General features: G+C 33.7%; 1 protein-coding gene across 2 annotated transcripts in view; it reads right to left on the bottom strand.

Moving 5' to 3' along the window:
• Positions 1-7,882: 7,882 nt before the first annotated feature.
• The window catches only part of LOC133178328 (QRFP-like peptide receptor), a 28,581-nt gene continuing 15,020 nt past the window's right edge, over positions 7,883-21,443 (bottom strand). Inside the window, exons 3-6 of one of the 2 annotated variants that reach the window (XM_061313061.1) lie at positions 20,193-20,297; positions 13,822-13,930; positions 9,986-10,097; positions 7,979-8,120 (exon numbers count right to left, since the gene is read on the bottom strand). In XM_061313061.1, coding sequence (XP_061169045.1) covers positions 8,051-8,120; positions 9,986-10,097; positions 13,822-13,930; positions 20,193-20,297 — 396 coding nt within the window. In that variant the 3' untranslated portion in view covers positions 7,979-8,050. Of the gene's footprint in view, positions 8,121-9,985; positions 10,098-13,821; positions 13,931-20,192; positions 20,298-21,443 lie in introns of both variants that reach the window. The other variant, XM_061313062.1, reaches the window with a different exon arrangement.

The following is a 21,443-nucleotide window of genomic DNA, read 5'->3' as shown; positions in this document are numbered from 1 at the left end:
GCTAACACCAAAACACATGATCCAGGAGTTACGAATTTCAAACTTTTTTTAAAAAAGGCATCCCTGCTCATCATGACCATGCAATTAGTTTGACTGTTAAATACCAAGGGGCAGAGAAGAAGACTTTCAAAGAAATAATGAAATTCAATTTTCAACATATATTCAAAAGACACCCCAATCTAAATCCCTGACCAGGCGTCTCAATTTTCACAATTCTGGAATAGCCATCGTTGCTCATCATAATTATGCACTTGGTTCATCTGCTAAATACCTAAGAGCAGAGAAGATTTTTTAACAATTACTAGTACTGCATTTTTACTATATAATTAATGGTGCCCCGCTCTACACAAGAACCCCTGACCCAAGGGCCATGAAATTCAAAATTATGAAAGAGGCACCCTTGCTCATCATAGCTTGGTTTGTTTGCTTAACACCCAGGATCACAGATTTTCAAGTTTACGACCGACGCACAACACCGGACAAAAACAGATAGCAATAGGTCACCTGAGTCACTCATGTGACCTAATTTTAAAATTGCCCTAAAATGTTTAGTTGTTTAATTGTTAAAAGCTAATGAGTTCTTTGTCTTTTGTTACAATTTATAGACCCATACTGACCAAGCAATATGGTTTTAAAGTTCAATGAAGAAACAGTTCACGGAGGGGGAGGGGGGGATTTATAATAATAGACATTCATTGTACTATATTTGGATATGGAATTAAATTTAAAATCAAGATAAGATTTTTTTAAAAATAGTTTCACTTGTGCTTTGAACTCGTGAAAATCTAAAACTTAAATACTACCCATGAGTGAAACAGATTCCATAACTTCTAATTCTCTTTCTCTATTCTCATTATTCAATATGCTCAGAGAAACCTGAATGAAAATGTGAAATAAATCAACCTATAACTTGTCATCTACAATTTATGTCACAAGATTTCACAAATCGTTATAATTTGCATAGGATAATTTATATCATGCACAGCTTTCCAATACAAAATATTGTTTTTTTACTTTGGGGAAATTATTTTATTTCATACCTACTATGGTTTCCTTGTTGTAAATGTTAATAAATTCCATTTTGTTTTGTTAGTTTGCATTGCATAATAATACAGATGTTGAATGGAACCTAGCATTTAAAAAGCGTGCCTAAATGTATTACTTATATTCAAATTTGAATTAATGAAGATAAAATGTATAGAGAAAACAATGATTATTACTTACTGTACTGAACTTCTTAGTTTTAAATATTATTTCTTACGGAAAACACTTCCCGTAATCAATCGAGTAGTAAAAGTCGGTTTTTCAATGACACCTGTATAAATGATTTCTGAAGCACTGGGCTCTTCCATGAATGAAAAATATTACGTACAGATCAATAATACAAATTTTACGAACTTAAACCCACCTTGTACGATTATTTATACAGACATAAATAAAAACAATAAAATTTCTGTTTGTTAATACGGAATTAACGGTTGCAACCAATGCAGAAAAAAATTACACGGGTTTTGTTTTTTTTTATGCCCCCTTTGATCTATCTTTCTGTCGGTCCGTAGACTAATTAGTGTTGGCCGTCTATTATCTTGAGAACTTTTTGCTTGACAGACATCAAACTTGGTACACTGGTACTTCCTGAAGAGCAGATGACCCCTATTGATTCTGAGGTTACAAGGTCAAGGGTCAGATTAACAACACATAGGGAGATCCTGTCCATTCAATATCTTGAGAACACTTTGCTTGACAGACATAAAACTTGGTACATCGGTTCCTCTTAAAAAGTAAATACCTTCTAATTTTGAGATCACAAGGTCAATGGTCAGAGATCACACTGAGCATAAAAAGATATAATTGACCACTCATTATCTTTAGAACTCTTTGCTTGACAGGCATCAAACTTTGTTTCCATTTAGGAGTAAATAAATGTAAATTTTTATTTCAAATAAAAGTAAATTTTTAGGTCACAAGGTCAAAGGTCAAACTGGATGTAGAAATATACTGACCACTCAATATCCTAAGAGCCCCTTGGCTTGACAGACAGCATACTTAATACACTGATTCCCTTCTAGAACTGACCTTATTGATTTGAGGCCACAAGGTCAAGTCAAACCGGACAGAGGAAGATATTGACCACCCAGTATCTTGAGAACCCTTTGCTTGAAAGACATCAAACTTGGTACATTGAAGTCACAAGGTCAAAATCAAACTTGGCATGGGAAGACACTGACCATTCAATGACTTTAGAACCTTTGCTTGACAGACATGAAACGTAAGGCACTTGTTTCCCATCGTGAGTAGATGACTTTAGATTTTGAGGTCACAAAGTCAAAAGTCAAACTAACTCTAGACATAGGAAGATACTGACCACGCAGTAGCATGAGAACCCTTTGCTTGACATACATAAAACTTAGTACACCGATTCCTGTTAAGGATGAGGAAACTTCTATTGATTCCAAGGTCACAAGGTCAAAATCAAACTGGACATGGGATGACACTGACCACTCAATGTCCTTAGAATCTTTGCTTGTCAGACACTAGTTTCCTCTACGCAGTTGTTGACCACTGTAAAAATTTGAAGTCACGAGTTCAAAGGCCAAGGGTCGGCTAATTCTAGACATAGGAAAATATTATGAGAACACTTTGCTTGGCAACATCAAACATGGTACATTGATTCCCCCAAGGAATATATGACCTTTATTGTTTTGAGGTCACAAGAACAAAGGTCAAGGGACAAACTGGACATAGGAAAAATTGATCGCTCAATATCTTGAAAACTCTTTGCGTGACAGACATGAAAGTATGTGCAATGGTTCCCTAGGGAGGAGATGACCCGTTATTTTGTAGTCACAAACTTCAAAAGGCAAGGGTCAAGCAACATAGATGCTAAACATAAGAATATACTGTCAACTCGTTATCTTTAGAACTACATGTATTTCCTTTACTGGCATCAAATTTGGTAAACTGGTACCATCTAAGAAGTACACTGTAACTTCCCTCTAAATTAATCCTAATTATATTTAGGTACAATAGAGATCAAACTAGTAGATGACCAATGGTTCTTACAATCATTAGAGACATTATAAATGTAAAGTTTTCCCTTTTTTTCATATTGCTACATGGGGGAATGTTTTGAAACATTTATAGTTTTCTGCAATATATTTGCCACCGTTAATTCCTGCATTAACGAGGTTCGCTTTTGAGCAAATTTTTATCTTAACTTATATTTAAAAAATTCTGCATAATGTTTTAATTCTTACAATAAATTTGGATTCTACAATGCCAATTTAACTATATTCAGTTAAAACTCCATGATTAAATTCCATACTAAAAGCATTAAGTGAGGAACTATATTTTGTGGCGGAAGGTTTTTTTTTTAGAAGAAAATGATCATTTTTTCTCTTTCGAAGTATTTAAAGTATGCTAAGTTTGGATTTCTATTTTTACATGCAGTCTGCACACATAGTTATTTTGTGCAGTGGACTGTTTTATATTGGTCCTAAATTATCTATTAAATAAACTGTCATGAATTCTATCATCATATATGATAAATATTGCAAATATATTGTGAACATGAAGAAAAAAATAGCCCTAATTTAAGCTTAAAATTAGCACTGTTTTAGTAATATCTAAAAATTAACATCACAGACCCCCACTTTTGATTTTCTTTTCTGAATATATACGATACCTTTAACAATTCTTCTTAAATTCAGTACAAGGTTAGCTTTTTAAAAAAAAGCTGAGAGTCAGCCACTGGAATATAGAAAGTTTCTTTCATGCTTTGTGATGGTATATGACTTGTTTTATTCATCATGTTGTGATTCTTAAAATTCATTGTAATCTACATTAAATTCGCAATGTTGTACATAATAAATAATAAAGCATGGAATAAATTTTAGTTAGACTACATCGTGATCATTATGATGACCTCCAATTAATTTCTCTTGGGCGCGGACGTCAGAGAAAGTTCGTCTCAGAAATGAACAAAGCCAGTAAGAGCCCAATCATTGAACTTTGACAGATGTATACGAGGGTTGTCCCAAAAAAAAAAACGCAAACATTTTCAATATTTTTTGTTTCACTAATATTTTAAAGTTAAAAATTGGCATGCATTAAAATCAACATTTTTGAAATAATTCACAGAAATTTCAGTAAATAATATCCATAAATAACATTTTTTTCTTTGGTAAAGGAATCATTCAAAACAGCTGCCGGCGCAACACCGACGACGTCAAAACGTAATTCTTGGAGTTTTTGAATTTGTTCAGGAATAGTGCGTCTTTAAAAAATCGTTCATGCATAAATTCGATAGTGCATTTTATTTTCTTTTAGTTACCGAGTTATCCATTTCACACGTGTTCTGCAGTTAAGAATAAATCAAGGAATAAATTCTTTTAATAAACAATTTCCCAACCCCGATCATAAACCTAACTGCTCGAATACTTAACGGTGGTCTCCATGCATGACGTCCAGCTCTAGCCTTTTCAGTTTATCGTCCTTTTTGTTGGTCAACCAAACGCTTCTTCCATCGGATAACTAGTTCATTCATATATGAACCTCTTTTACTATGTACGAACCTGTGATCGATACATGCATTTGTGTCGTTCCCTCGTTCCCAGCTCTTTTTCCGTATGAACAGGAGTCAAACCCCGCTCCACACAACACAGAGTGATAATTTGGTGCGCCGCATTACCGCTCGACATCGCCGTTTTTGGCAATATCTAATTAATAGTGTTTGTGAATATAACGTCATATTTTTGTTGTTAATTATGAAGTCAGAGTATTGATTTTTTTTTTTACACACGAGTACTCTAGATCATAAAGTTTCTAAGGATATAATTTTTGTCACATTATATACCCGTATAGCCTGGTAGTAAAGAAAACATTGCTGTCAATGCTATTTTTGAATGTCAAGAAATTGCCGTGCGCCGGCCACCAATATTTAATACCCTTTAAACGATGTTTAAAAATGCAAATGGCATTGAAACCTTATTATATTTAGCCTAAATTACAAAAATATAATTTCCCAACTTTATGCCAAAAAAGAATAATTTTGGTCAGATAGTTTATGAAATATTTAAAAAGGTCGCGTTTTTCACAACCCTCGTTCATTTTCATTGTTAAATTCTATAAATGATATAGATTATGATACAAAAAAGAAGGTAGACTTTGGGTTAGCTTGTTTTAATTATTATCAAATAAAAGTTTTTAATCGTGCAGGTTCCAGGCAATGCATGATGGGGGGGGGGGGGGGTGCATAGTGCATGTAGTTTTAAATCAATTTCTTAGTTTAAGCATCCATTTTAGTGTTATTAAGAAAGAAAAGAATTGCTTCCAGAATAAGGTAGTGAAAGCCATGGAAAACAATTCAAACGGGAAATTCAAAATATTTTTATACATGCAGTACGTATACCCAAAAATGTAACTAATGATGTCTAGCATCAAAACAAAACTAGATTAACATACTGGTTTCAATCTCTCTCACTCTTTCCCGTGGGGGGGGGGGGGGGCTGTCTAAATCCGCGCAGTTTCTCTCAACTATCGCAGTTTTATGTGGTCATTATTTCACCTTTCGGCGCGGTTCACGTGCACAAGCGGCACTTACACGTCTATCATCATGTAAATTATAAGAATTTACTGTCATACAGTAGTCTTCTGATATTTTCATAACTTTCATCATTTTTCACTGTTTTGAGACCTTTGTGGCAAGTGGATTATTGTGTGAATTTCGACCCGTACATGTCTTATGCAAGGTATTGATCGAGGGAGTCTTGCATCAGACATCCAGGGGAATACACACAAAGTCACAAATCCTTGACTTGCAACGGGCGATTGAGGATATATAATCAAGTGTTAAATGTGCTCTACATATATAAACTTCTTATCTTTTATAAGAAGCACTGAAATATTTTCATAGAAGTATATAAAACCGTACAAATTTCCCACTAAGAACAATCTATGTCTTTAATTTTTCGCCGAGAACAACGAAGCACAATGCAGTCTATAAATAGATCGAGGTCTAGAGTGTGCGTGAAGAAGCACGCCCTCTGGTTGGAGCAAATAGTACGAGTTTCTTTAGAACAAGTCGTGTAAATCTTTTTCCCAGAATTCCAAATTACGCAAGCGCACTTGCAGTTTCATCCCACCGTAACTAGTCAGCCCGTCGGCTGACTAAAAATGTCATTACTTTCAAATAATTTTTTTGCTTGTTAAATTTTTAATGCCAGAAAAATGAAAATGTTTGAGTGCAAAAAGGTCAAATAATTGAACATGCGGAGTAATTTGAAAATTTCTTCGTTGTCACAAATTTTAATGTGTCTATTTAAGATGAAATAAGACTGTTTTTGTCCCATTATTTATTTGAACAAAAATTACTGGAGTAGAAACTTTAAAAATTGATTTATGTGTAAGATGTATTCACAGTGCAAAAAGGTCAAACTAAATGCTCTGTAGCGCCAAAAGAAGCGCATTGACCCCCATTTTTATGCCCCCGGATCGAAAGATCCCGGGGGTATATTGTTTTTGTCCTGTCTGTCTGTTTGTTTGTCTGTTTGTCTGTTGTCAACTTTAACCTTGCCCATAACTTTTGATTGGTTGGAGCTATGACTTTCATATTTCACATGTGTATTCCTTGTGACAAGACATTTCTTTGGATACCATCATATTTGACCTTTTGACCTTGACCTTGGAGTTTCACCCACTTTTGCAAAATTTCATGAGACTTTAACCTTGGCCATAACTTCTGAACAGTTGGAGCTTGGGGTTTCAAACTTCACATGTGTATTCTTTGTGACAAGGCCTTCTTTTGAATACCAACCACTTTGACCTTAGACTTTGACCTACTTTTGAAAAACTTTAACCTTGGCCATAACTTTTGAACAGTTGGTGCTTAGGGTTTCAGACTTCACAGGTGTATTCCTTGTGACAAGACCTTCCTCTGGATATCAACCACTTTGACCCTTTTGACCTTGACCTAGGAGTTTGACCTACTTTTGAAAAACTTTAACCTTGGCCATAACTTTTGAATGGTTGGAGCTAGGGCTTTCATACTTCACATATGTAATCCTTGTGACAAGACCTTCCTTTGAATACCAACGACTTTGACCTTTTGACCTTGACCTAGGAGTTTGACCTACTTTTGAAAAACTTTAACCTTGGCCATAACTTTTGAATGGTTGATGCTAGGGCTTTCATACTTCACATATGTAATCCTTGTGACAAGACCTTCCTTTGGATACCAACCACTTTGACCCTTTGACCTTGAACTAGGAGTTTGACCTACTTTTGAAAAACTTTAACCTTGGCCATAACTTTTGAATGGTTGGTGCTAGGGCTTTCATACTTCACATATGTAATCCTTGTGACGAGATCTTCCTTTGGATACCAACCACTTTGACCTTGACCTTGACGTTTGACTTTTATTTAAAAAACTTTAACCTTCACCATAACTTTTGAATTGTATCTAGGTCTTTCAAATTCCACAGGTGTTTTCCTCGAGACAAGATCTTTCTTTGGGTATCAACATTTTTTATCTTTTGGCCTGGATTTTGACTTTCATTTGAGAAACTTTAACCTTCGACATAAGCTGCCATACGGGGGCATAGTGTTTCACAAACACATCTTGTTTGTTTTGATTTTTAATGAAGATATGTGTATAAGTTCTAAAAATATATTTGATAAAAAATTCGTAAGGATTTTCAAGTTAAAAGGAACTCAAGTAAACAAGGAAAACTAGTAACCATGCAACGTTTCAGAGGTGGTAAAAATTAAAAAAGCTATACTGTGGAAAAAGACAGAGAAGAGTCATGAGCCACCTCACCCAGAAACTTTCCAACGCCGATTACATATGTATGAAAGCAAAATCCAGTTGCTGCGCTTTGCCCTTTATTGAACAACGTAAATTATTCACAATTTTGCTCCATTACATAAAATCATACAATAAACAACAATAAAACATGTATTAATGAATAAATACACAGTGCGTCTGAGTTACAAGACATCCTCGGCCTGTATGGCGTTGAATGTCACAGTGGTCGTGCTTCGCCTTGTCTCTCTACATGGAATGTAACGCTTTTGACGTTGGGCGCTCAAGGCTTTCTTTAGAAAAATAATGGCGGTTAATTCTGCAAAGAAATACGCTAATTATATTCATAGTTTTAGTAATAAATAAATATTTTCTATACTTCAGAACAAGCAAGTCTGGGTCTAATTACCGTTCATAATATACACTCGTAATTACCGTACCACAAAGTAACAGAAAATATACTTACGATGGATATGCATTAAAATCATATTAGAAAAAAAGTCTAGTTTTTATATCCTGTTAATTTTGTGTAAAACAGCACGAGCTATTGCCCCGGCTTTGAATTGGTTGGTTTTAAACCTCAAAATGACGCTTTAACGAAGCTCGAAGATGATGAGCCTTATCAAATTGCCCCATTAATTTTGATTGTTACATCTTTTTCATCTGACTCTTTATTCTTCCCCGGTTAATCTCCGCAAAGCTTTGGTTGAAAGGCTCATCAAATATAATATAAATCATTGAAATGACATTAATATCACAAACGAATATCTATAAGAACTTTGAAAAATCGGGAGAAAAAATTTGAATCCCAAAGTTCTCAATTTTGAGATAAATTTGGAGATTAGTGGGTACCTTCCAATCAGTGAATGTTAATGATCGACCGATAAACACTATTATGCAACAAAAAGATCGAAGTTAAAAGAGCATTTTTGAAACAAAAACAACAACAAAAAGAACTTCCCTACTTTCTTCGTCAAGAGATTGGTTGATTGAGCAGCAAGTTTAATTCTCTGGGACAAGAATATTAACAAAATAATGCTGTCAGGGACTGCTGCCAAATGAAATAGCAAATCAGTCGTATACAGATTCGGTACTGACATTTCAATCGTAAACTGTGCAGATCTTTTATCTTGATCGTAACCAACCGTTCATTTTGCTGATCCGAAAAAAAGCATGAAGGTAGGAAAAAATGACAAGAAAAAAAGAAAGAGAGCGAAAACATACGGTTAGATAAGGAAGGATATGCTGTTTCAACTCTCTTGTAAAGCTTCAATGCATTCCTGAATTAGCGAGCATACAGGTCAAAATGCATGATAGTATATTGCATAAATAGGAATTAACAATAACTAAGTACAAAATTTTGGACTCGATCAAGCGAAAACGTTTTGTTGTTTATGCACAATCTAATTTGTTCTGCAACTAATTAATGAAAGACAAATTTTGGCATCAGTAGCGAATATTTTTATAACTATCTTTAATAAGCTAGCTTTGGGATGTGACTACTTGTAACTGCTGTAAAATATACATGAATTTGATTTTAATAGTTTATGTCATTTATTTCATTTAAGAGAGGTTCATTTTTTTCTTTTAAGACTGAAGATTATTCATTTAAGCCTCAGTTACACTTCCAGGCTGAGATGGGCTTTGAATTCATTTACGCTCTGATATTTACCGAGCTCCTTGCACAAAATTGAAAGCATATTTTTGTGTTTATGTGATAGCTGATAACTGAAATATATTTCCCAACAGATCTGTAAAAAAGTGCTTGTTATGCATAGGAAAAACTCACCAGATAGATGGCTACAAGCATCAAATTAGTGTACATACAATCGGAAACAGTGGCTAAAAGCAGGTAACAAGCTAGTTAGACGAACATAAAATTTCGATCATGTAAGAATTAGATATGAGGGTTTGAGATTTGATTTTTTTTTTTTTCGAATCAATCGAATTAAATAACCATGCCAACGCAAATACATATACTAACCGATCGATCAGAAAAGTAGATGTATACAATACAGATAGCAAATGTGATAATCAACTTCAGTAAACAAGTACTGAGTATTCTAAGCGAAATTAATCATTGGCAAATATTAAAATAAGATACACGTAATAAACTATCTATAGTTACATAAAAGCAAACATAAACTGGAGCCATTCCATGCATTTATAAAATCGCGAACTTACAAATCTAGATGCTCTGACTTTGTAGAATTGAAAGTTGTACTTCTAAAGGAGTCCATGCGATTAACTGGTGTCCAACGAATCTTTTTGTAACAACCCAAAAGATTGAAGAGACCTGTCAAAATAATGTTGATGCCTACATTAAACAGGACACAATTCTTGAGTTTTTTTTCGGTCTCTTAAATTTACATTGGATCATCATGCTCTGTTAATTACATTTGAACCACCCGACATCTTTAAATTTCAAAAAGGAAGCTTGTTTAATATCAGGTTAATGAGAGGATTTGTTGACTATCTAATTTCCTTTTCGCTTTATTGATTCTACAGCATGTAATTTATCACATCGTCAGAGGGAACGCTCCTCATTACTCTAAATATCGAGACGGACAAGAGAAAAACAAAATTTTTCCTGAAGTGTCATATCATTTATAGTAAATTGGAATTTGATCAAATAGTCGGATGTAGAAATTCGTGATGTAGATGATTTACCAAGAGGGTTTTATATCGAGATAGTGCATAGTGATGTTAACAAGCATGCTAGTAACATTCATACAAGCATTAAATTATATGTTTCCATCATAACCACAATCCACAAAGGAGAACATTAAGAAATAAAGTTTATTCCCTTTTGTTTGGGTTTTTAACTTTTGAATCAAGTGTATTTTAAAGTAATTCAAACCACATAGTTTTAGGGTAGAGGTGCAGTCAATGTATAACGTATAATTCGTAACGTTTTTTTTATTGACAAAAGGCCCATGGGCAGTAACAGTCACATCATGGATTTCTCACGCTATGACTTTTTAACCCCGCTTGGAACTGGAACTGGTCTGATGTGAACATTTACAGTTTTGGTTCTGTAATCATCATCAATCACCTAGGAACATGGGATACACACCGCCCAAAATTTTTTGAAGTCTGACATAGATAATAACAAAAATTTCGAATTCATGGTGTTTGAGACTTTATGTAATGTAATATCTATGTTTTAAGTATCTGCGATCTGGTTTAATCTTGTTATCGGTATTAGTAATAATGACCGTTCACGGTAGCTCAGTCGGTAGAGCGCTCGCTCCATGATCGGGGAGGTCGAGAGTTCAAATCGAAGTCGATAAAAAATGGGTAGCAACTGTCCCTTCGCCATGCGCTCGGCACTTTGAAGTGAAAGTTGCAGATCCTTCGGATGAGACCTTAAAAACCGAGGCCCCGTGTCACGGCAAGCATTGGCACGATAAAGATCCCTGACTGCTCAATGGCCCCGAGTACCGGGTAAAGGTCAAAATTTGAAGCCCTTTACCGGTATATGGTGACATCTCTATATGAGTGAAAAATCCTCGAATGGGTAGTAAAACACCATACAATATCAATCAATCAATTAACAATAATAATAGCCCCTGTTTAACATCCTCTGGAAATTGGTACTTCAGGTGATCATTTTGATGAATAAATAAAAGGAACGTGTTATTTAGTGTTATAAAATTAAATACTAATATTTGTTAACAAGTTTTGAAGGGAACAGCGAGTTTTGATGAAAAATATGTAAACTTAGTTTTTTTGTCAGACATTGAACTTTTGATTTCGACTCTTATGTATCATTCACTAGTCGATATAAGGGCATACGTGTTCTACAAATTGCAGAAAGGAAAAAGCCTGTGAAGTACTACATAAATGCAACGGATGAAAATTCCATATTCTGAGATGACATTAGCAATAATTTATATGTACAAACTCCAGACTTTCGTCAAAAGATGTATCAAAATCTGGTTGACCATCAGTATATCAAACAACAGTCTCTGGAAGATATCAACCAAAATCCATCAACATCGTCGACAGACGTCAGGAAGAGAAAATGGGGAAGGATCGGCTACACATTGCGCAAATCGCAAAGCAATGTCTTGAATGGAATCCACAGGGAAAGGGAAGGTTCAATTAATCCCCACTCTAGGGTTTGAAGCATAGACGCAGGGAGCGTGAATTTACCTATTAGGGAAAACAAAGAGAAAAAACTATAATTTTGGTGAAATTTGTATTTTTATGCCCCCGTAATCGAAGGTTCGAGGAGATAAATAGTTTTTGCTCTGTTCGTCCTTCTGTTTGTCCGCAAAAACTTTAACCATGCCAATACCTTTTGATTGGTTGGAGCTTTTATATTTCACATGTGTACTCCTTGTGACAAGATCTTTCTTTGGATACCAACATATTTGACCTTGACGTTTGACCTATTTTTAATTTATTTTAACCAAACTTTTAACCTTGGTCAAAACTTTTGATCGTTTAATACTAGGGCTTTCAAACTTCACATGGTATTCCTTGTGATAAGACCTTTCTTTGTTTATACATACTTTTTTGATCTTGACCTTGGCGTTTGACACATTTTTGAAAAATTTAAACCTTGGTTATAAGTTTTGAATGGTTGGAACAAGGGCTTTCATATAACACAAGAGTATTCTTCCTTTGTGTACCAACAATATTGACCTTGGAGTTTGACTCACTTTTGAAAAATTTTAACCTTGGCTATCAATTTTGAATGGTTGGTGCTAGGACTTTCATATTAAACAGGTGTGTTTCTTTTGATAAGACGGACAATTATGACCTTGACATTTGAGTTTGTCTTCCTTTTCAAGAACTTTAACCTTGGCCTTAACATTTGAACTGTTAGTGCTAGGGTTGTCATATCCTTCCACTAGGTACCTTCAATTTTGACCTTTGAGGTTGATCTACTTTTGAAAAACATTCACCTTGGCCATAACTTTTGAATTGATGATGGATAGAGCATTCATATTTCACAGATGTATTACTTGATCTTGGAATTTGACTTTGACTTGAGAAACTTTAATAATCGCCATGAGCTGCCATACGGGGGCATCAGCGTTTCACAAACACATCTTGTTTCAGGCGCAAATAACCTTAATTTGGTTTGGAACATTGTCGTGTAGTAATAAGCATATGTAAAACATACAATTTCCGTATATACTATATTTTTGTACTTGCACCTTCGCCAGAGAGAATATGGTATATGCATTCTAAACTAATATTTTGTTAAAGAGCTCTTTGTAATTTTGGAATTGTTTAAAGATTCATATTTATACATGCTTGAATTGGTATGAAAATTTTAATATCTGTGAGCCTGTATTCCAATTGACAAATTAACTCCCGTAGTTTTTAACGTTCTAACTATTGTCTTGAATTTTTAACTTCCAAGTTTTCATCCATACTGTTGAATTGTAACCTGAATAAATACAAGTACAGAAAATAAAACTGAAAGTAAAGATTTACAGCAGTCTGAGTTATCCCATTTCCCTCGCCTTCATTATCATCATCCTTGTCTGTATTAATTATTTGAGATTGCATTTGTAAAGTTTTACCAGTTTCTATTAATAGAGAATAATTTTTCATCTGATCATAATAGTTTTCGTATATACTTATGTCTCCTAAAAGGTTTGCAAATAGAACACAATTAGTTTCTCAGTGCGACCAAAAACACTTCAAAACAAAATCAGTAATAACAAATTAAAACACTCGCACTTAACAATCACACTGCTGAGAATTGTGAATGAAAGCCGTATGGGGGAAATCGTTCTTATTGTTTGAAGTACACATTTAATGAAAAACGTGGGTATCCGTAATTAATGACTCGCTTGTATTCCTCTACGCCTATTTTTGTAAATAATACATATTTTAAAGCAATGATGGTACGTATACATGCGAGGTGTAGTAAAAAAAAAAATAAGCAGAGAAAAAAATATTTAGAGTGAAAAAAAGCAGCACTATTAATTCATAAAAATGAAAATATAATCAGATTCAGGTAATAAAGATGCAGTACAAGCAACAATGATACCCACCTTTTCTGAAGTTTTCATTAAAGCCGGCATATATTAGGGGATTAAATGCACTATTTGAAAATGCTAGTAATCTGGCAGAAAATTCCAAATGTATATACCATTCTTCAAGCTGAAAAAAAAAAAATAGAAACATTTAAAAATCTTTTAAAGGCATCTAGTTTCATGGCAGAAACTTGGCCATTTTGGAGTTATACTAAAATAGGCATGCAATGGAAAGTATAAGTGCCGAGATATAGTTTTGATTATTTGTTGGTCAAATATAAACTCGTCTATAAAAGTTAGTTGTAATTTAAGAAGGAAGAAATTAGATAAATAAAACGAAGAGTTTATTGATTTTCTCGGCAGACTTACATGTATTTTCCCAAGCATCTGTATTTTAGTATGACTGTAACAAATGGCTGTCAATAGGCGAAGTTTTTGAAACAGTGGCATTCCAAGGCTTCATAGGCCATTCAAACCGATGAAAGGTAGAGTAAAAACAGCAGGAGTAAAATACATGTATATCCTTATTATCCTTATTGACAGATACCATGCTTTAGGTGGAGAAAATGCATATAAAACCAGAAATAGTACCCGAACTTGCGACCAAAAACGACGGCGTAAATCCAAGTTTTGCAATAGAATCTTTATATAGCTCTCTTGAGGTCTGTATTATTTATCAGAGAGCTACAGCTTACATGTATCTTAAAGTGTCCTGCGATAAAGATATAGTGTGCATTAACGGTTCGAAATGACTTGAGATCTAGGCTACGGGGTACGCGAGAAACATCTGAACTTTATAAAAGGTTCGGCGACAACATAACCTGGACACTTTACTTTTTGAGACATAGGTTAGAAATGTAGGTCAAAATCATTATTTTTAAACTAGGTCAAATGTCAGCGTCATCGGGTCAGAAATGAGGCAATCTGTATCTGACCATTTGACATGCCAAGTATATCGTTATGAAAGTCTTAACTCTGGATTTTGAACAAATAAAATCATATCAAGTTAGTAGTCAGTAACTCCGCAAGGTTATACAGATACTGTTAAAGGAAGTGACCTTAAACAGGATCGATCTGGGCCGTGACATGGCGATTTTCGCACTAATATTATACTAGAGACGCATAGTTCATTAAGTTACAACAGACCTAATTGGCGCAGAAAATAATGACAGCTTTCTCAGCTCTGTCAATGAGTCGAATCCCTTTCTCTCACAGCAAGGATAAATGATTCCACTGAAAACAATCTTATAGAAAAGAGAGAAGAAAGGGAAACAAAGCGAGTGGCAACTCGCTTCTCACCACCTGCTGTTGTTCCATTAAATTACAAAATACATGTACATACATTTTTATCCTTAGTCATGAGTGTGAAAATAAATGTTTTTTTCTGGAATTGCAATATATAAACAAAAGCATTCAGTATAGTCTTAGAATAAGGTAATGAAAATAAAGATACCACAAATATAATATCTATAATGGTAGATATAGGTACTTGGTAAATTTTACAGAGGCTGCTTTTGTCCCTATATCCCCCACCCCACCCCAATCCATACTGCTGATTGTCAAAGTTCATTAAGTACCAGTCTGCCCTGCAGAAAACCATGCAGCATTGTCAAAATAGTAGGTTATTATATCTTGATGAAATATGGTTGGCAATAACATTACTTAACTGTAACTGAAAAAGCGAAAAACTTTCTCCTTCAAAATAGTAAAGATCACATTTGATTTATTTCACTCAAAATTAATTTTGTATTTTCTTCAAGGTATTTCAAAGTAATTCTCCTTAAACTAACATTTCTCATACATGTAATCAAATATGCAACATGTCAAAAGGCAGACAGGAGCAGATGTAGGAATTAAAGTTAGAAGGGGCGCAAAAAGTAGGCCGGGGTCTGAGGGCCGCCTTGAGGCCCCCAGTGGGTCCAGGGCGAAGCTCCTGTATTCTAGAGATTTTGTAGGGTAAAAATGAGGTTTACCGATTAGACATTTTCACATTTTCCCTACGAATCTATGAATTACGCTAACTTTGACAAATTTAGGGCCGGGGGCGCCCCCCCCCCCCCTTAAATCCGCCACTGGCAAACATTTCTTTAAATATGGCACCAAGCCAATTTGAATAATTAACTTGAACAATTTGTATAGACCAAATCTTCCAAAAGCAGGCTAAAAAAAATATTTGATACTACTGTCATAACATAACTCTAAGCATTATCTATGCGAAGTATTAAGCTTGGCTTCAAATAATTTGTTGAGATATAGTGATTTACAAATTGCCAATATTGTTTTTTTAAAGTTCTAAATGACTAGTTTATGACTAGTTTATATTGAAACTGGGTTACGTAGTCAAAATCAGTCTTGTTGATCTGTGTGCTTGTGCTCCAAAGCAATTCTTCTAAATAAAAAAAAGTGTCTGGGATACTTTTTATAATTGGTATATATGAATAAGAAATGTTCTGTCAGAGAGGTGAAGCGTCCGGATTATTGACGTCCGCATAAACGAGTCACCACTGTATAGAACTTGAAATTATAAAGTTTTTGCTGTTAGATAAAAGATATGACTTTACTATATCATTTTCACTTCCGTACAAACTTAGAAGGCCTTCAGTCAATCATTGCAGCTAAACTCAGAACTGTTTGCACGTCGGAGATGGTTTGTGGTTTCTTCCTTACATCAAAGATCTTGTTTAAAGGGGCCTGGACACAGATCTGAAGTTAATATTTTCTAAAAATTTTCAATACAATACAATGACTTATTTGTTGCTAGAGCATTTCAAAATTTCTTTTTTAAAAGTGTGTTTAGAAACTTCTTTTATCTGGAAATTATTAAATCTACGAATTTCGGGTAGCGTTTGATTGGCACACATCCTTGCACTCTCAAGAAGTAAATTTATCTAAAATATTTAAGGAAAGTGGAAGATTTGTTTCGTATAAATTAAAATTATTAAAAGTTATAATCAAGAAAATTTAGATTAGAAAGGTGAGAAAGCACAACCAACTCAACCAGTATTGTCAGTCCGTGTTCAGTGACGTGTTCAGAGTAAATAAATTGAACACACATGGCAAAACGTAAACATTAACAATAACAGTGCTCGTGTCCATGTTTACAAACACAGGTTTGATATATGATATCAAACACAGGTTTGATGTTTGATATGATGTTAAGAATGTTTTGTCTTTGAATTTTAAGCCTTTTCATCTAAGTTCAATTTGTTAAACTGATGTTATTTTTGGAATAAAAATAGAAATTTAAAATTATAAAACAAATACGGCAATGCAACTGTGTCCAATCCCTTTAAATAAAACTAGTATTTGATGGATCTAAGAGGTGTAACATTTAGAGTGAAAGATTTACCAGTAACTGCTCATTGTATTTTTTAAAGAATGAAACTAAGACGCAGCCTCATAAAACATGAATACAAATAATAATATTGTTTTTTATTACATTGAAAAAATAAATAACAAATTTTCAAGTATTTCACTATTGGAAAGTATGGATGCACTATTTATTCATTTTTTCTACAGTGACTATAGGTCAAGATCATGACACACCCTCAGGTCATAAGCAATCTTTAAGTGAAGTGGAAACTCCCAACATCCCAACATTATTCTCCGTAAGAAAGATACGGATCGGACACGAATTATGAACTTTTTCTGTCACAGACCTTGGTGATGACACACCCTCAGGTCATGAACAATCTTTATGTAAAATGGGAACTCACGAAGTTTATCCATATGGACCAGACACGAATTAACTTTTTTCTTTCAGTGACCTTGAACTTGCAAAATGACCTTGGGTCAAGGTCTTGAAACACCTTCAGGTCATGAACAATCTTTGTGTGAAGTAGTAGATTCTAATGTTCCTTTGTAAGAAAGATATGGACCGGACACGTTTGCACAGACAGATGGACAGACAGATGGAAATCTCACCACTTTTGTAGTGCAGTGATGCTCCACAGCTCCCCTCCCAAGATTTCAAAAACCACAGTTTACTTAATGTTTTGTCACACATGACCTTCAAAAACCATGTTGTTAAATCTGTTAAAAATCTTCGGTATTGTGGGGTCAAAATACCCAACATTATCAGTACACCTCCACAATCAATCAATCAAACTTTATATGCATTATATCTCTGGTTGGAGATACCGAAGTAATGGCTCAAACACAGTAACTTTTACTTTTGAGCAAGAAACTTGACTCAACATTGTTATACATTTTTAGGTCATGAGCAATTTGGGCATCAGCATATTATTACATATATTATAACATTTGATTTCAATCTAGGTTCTCGAGAATGATCCTTTCGGGAATTCGAAAACTCAATTCAATGATCAAAAATTATAATTTTTTGTCAAGTTTTTACTTTATTGCCTGAATTTTAATTTCGGCACTGCTGTCAAGTCACAATTGATAGTAATTGCATCTTTCATTTTCCAAAAGGAGTTTCTATTAAAGGGGCATAAACACAGATTTGAAGTTAATATTTTCTCAAATTTTCTGCATTATATCATGACATATATGTTGCTATAGCATTCCACACGGAAATATAATTAAAAAAAAACTTATTTTATATGGAAATTATTGAAACTACGAATTTTGGGACGCGTTTGATTGACACATCCTTCCACTTTCACAAAGTAGACTTTATCCTTAATAATTAAGAAAAGTAGAAATTTTGTTGTGTATTTATGAAAAGAAATAAAGATATAATCCAGAAAAATCAGAGTAGAAATGAGAGAAAGCAAAACCAACTCACCAGTATTGTCAGTCCTTGCTCAGTGATGTGTTCAGAGTTTAACAAATTGAACACACCCGGTGGAATGTAAACTGTTTTGTAAACAGATCACGAACTCTGTTATTGTTAATGTTAACGTTTCACCGGGTGTGTTCATTATACAGAAAATTTGAGACAATATTGACTTCAAATCTGTGTCTATGTCCCTTTGACTAGGTTCGCTCCTGAGCTTTTGAGCAGATTTTTGTCTTAACCTATATTTCAAAAATTCTGTATAAAGTTTTAGTTCTTATAATAAATTTAGATTCTACAATACTAATTAAACTATATTCAGTTAAAACTCCCAAGATTAAATTCCATACCAAAAACATTAAGTGAGGAACTATATTTTGTGGCGGAAGGTTTTTTTTAGAAGAAAATGCTTATTTTTTCTCTTTCAAGGTATTCAACGTATGTTAATTTTGGATTCCTATTTTTCCATGCAGCCTGCACAAGGAGTTATTCTGTGCCGTGAACTGTTTTATGCTGGTCCTAAATTATTTATTAAATAAACTATCATAAATTCTATCATCATATTTGATAAATATAGCAAATATATATATCATTGTGAAAATCCAGAAAAAAATAGCCCTAATTTAAGCTTAAAATTAGCACTATTTTAGTAATATCTAAAAATTAACATCACAGATCCCCATTTTTAATTTTCTTTTCTGAATATATAAAACACTTTTAACCATTCTTCTTAAATTCAGTAAAATGTCATTACTTTCAAATGATTTTATTGCTTGATAAATATTTCATGCCAGAAAAAAAGATTTTTTGAGTGCAAAAAGGTCAAATAATTGAGCATGCGAAGCAATTTGAAAAATTTTTGTTAGTACAAATTTTAATGTGTCTATTCAAGATGAAATAAAATTGTGTTTGTGTTCCCATTATTTATCTGAATAAAAATATTGGAGGAAAAACTTTTAAAAATTGATTTATGTGCAAGACGTATTTACAGTGCAAAACGTCAAACTAAATGCTATGTAGTATTAACCCCCATTTTTGTTTTGGTTTTTAATCAAGCTATGTGTGTAGATTCTAAAAATATACTTGATAAAAAATTCTCATTACTTTTGATGGCAGGATCCAACATCCTTAAATGAAATTATAATAAGTGATTTTGCAAGACCCGCCTTAAAAGATTTTTTTTAGTTAGTATTGTATATAATACCTAAAATACCTAAAGTATTCCGAAATTGAGAAAGTCCAAATATATCTTTATAGTTAATACCCATGCCTGATGCAGAAGTTTAGTGGAAATAGTAGAATGTACCTGTACATGTAATCTGCTCTTTTCAGTTATATCCGCTGATAGTATAAATTTCGTATATTTCAGTCTTTGAAAAGTTGCGAGTAAGCTTCAAAATGATTCTCGTAAATACAAAATACACAGCTTACCCAGAGGATATCAATAATATAAACGATTAATTAATAATTATCTGATATTTACACACAGAGAATATGAAAGAGCTTACTTGCCCTATTAAAAGGTAACTGTACGTTTCTTGTAAAACAAATCCAAGAACAAGTAATATGGTAATTCTAACTTTACGTTCGTATTCTAAATTAATTCGTGTTTGGTGTCAAATATACAGCTGTATCTGTACGAACTCACCCGCTCAGTGTGGTTTCCTCTGTATTCAGAATATAAAATGGTGATCTGTAATGGGCACCAACAGAGAGCGAATACCGCCAAAATAACTATCAGCATAATTATCACCTGTTTAATAGAAAAAATACGCTATGATGCGCCATGTACACTGCTGGCGCGAAACCAGAAGAAAATGTGATATTTGAAAGATTAATTATTTCATTGATATGCTACATGTAAACACTGGTCAGAAGTTTACATATAAATAGACTTCAGTCTAACAAAAAAAAAAAAACAACAACTAATAAATGTACCTCCTGTTAGCGAAAGATTTATGTAAATTATTCATTGATATAGAAATTGAATCAATTATTTCCAGAAGTAACTGCACGTAATCAATGGTTTATCGATGTTAGGTCTCCTTTAGATTAAATAAATGAAAACATGCAGGGAAGACCTTTTCGCAAACAATTATCATGTACATTATATATGCGATTACACCTTGTTTAAATCACTAGTGATCCTTTATTTTTATGGCATGTCAAACGTTGCAATATTCGATCTTTTCCATTTGCATTGTATAATTTTCCATTTGTATTGTATAATTTTTATTCGTATTGTATAATTTTCTATTTGTATTGTATAATTTTTCATTTGTATAATTTTTATTTGTATTCTATGATTTTCTATTTGTATTGTATAATTTTCATTTGTATTGTATAATTTTTATTTGTATTGTATAATTTTCCATTTGCATTGTAAAATTTCTTATTTGTATGCGATAATTTTTCATTTGTATTGTATCCGCGGACTGTTTATTTGTTTCGTTACGAAGGATTTCATTGGTCAAGTTTCAGCCTGTATCGGGTTGAAGATGTTCCGGATGCTCAAAGCAAACTGGGCTCATATGTATTTGCTTGCTTGATTGATTGATTATTGTTTAACGCCGAGTCGGCAATATTTCAGCCATATTTCGGCGGCATATGTACTTGCGTGCATGTTAGACGGTCATTGGATTCTAAAAAGGGAGCGCTGGTAGATGGCAAATAAATAATCTGTCCTTAGAAATGCTGACTGAGAAAATAAATAAATTGACCTTGAGTGGTGGTAACTACCCCCACCCCCAAAAAACTGAGTTTTCGGGTTTGGGCGGATTTTCTTTTTTTTTTGTTTTTCTCCTTGTCTCTGGTCATATTCCAAATAAATATTCTCTCCTGCGAGAGAATGAAAATAAATAATCGGATTCGACACCCCCCGAGAATCAAATGGTCGTCC

This window comes from Saccostrea echinata, unplaced genomic scaffold, assembly GCF_033153115.1.
Source record: "Saccostrea echinata isolate AGI-Se365-2 ecotype Australia unplaced genomic scaffold, CSIRO_AGI_Sech_v1 ptg000002l, whole genome shotgun sequence".
NCBI lineage: Eukaryota > Metazoa > Mollusca > Bivalvia > Ostreida > Ostreidae > Saccostrea > Saccostrea echinata.
Note: the sequence above shows the minus strand (reverse complement) of the source record. Positions and strands in the feature narration are given on the sequence as shown.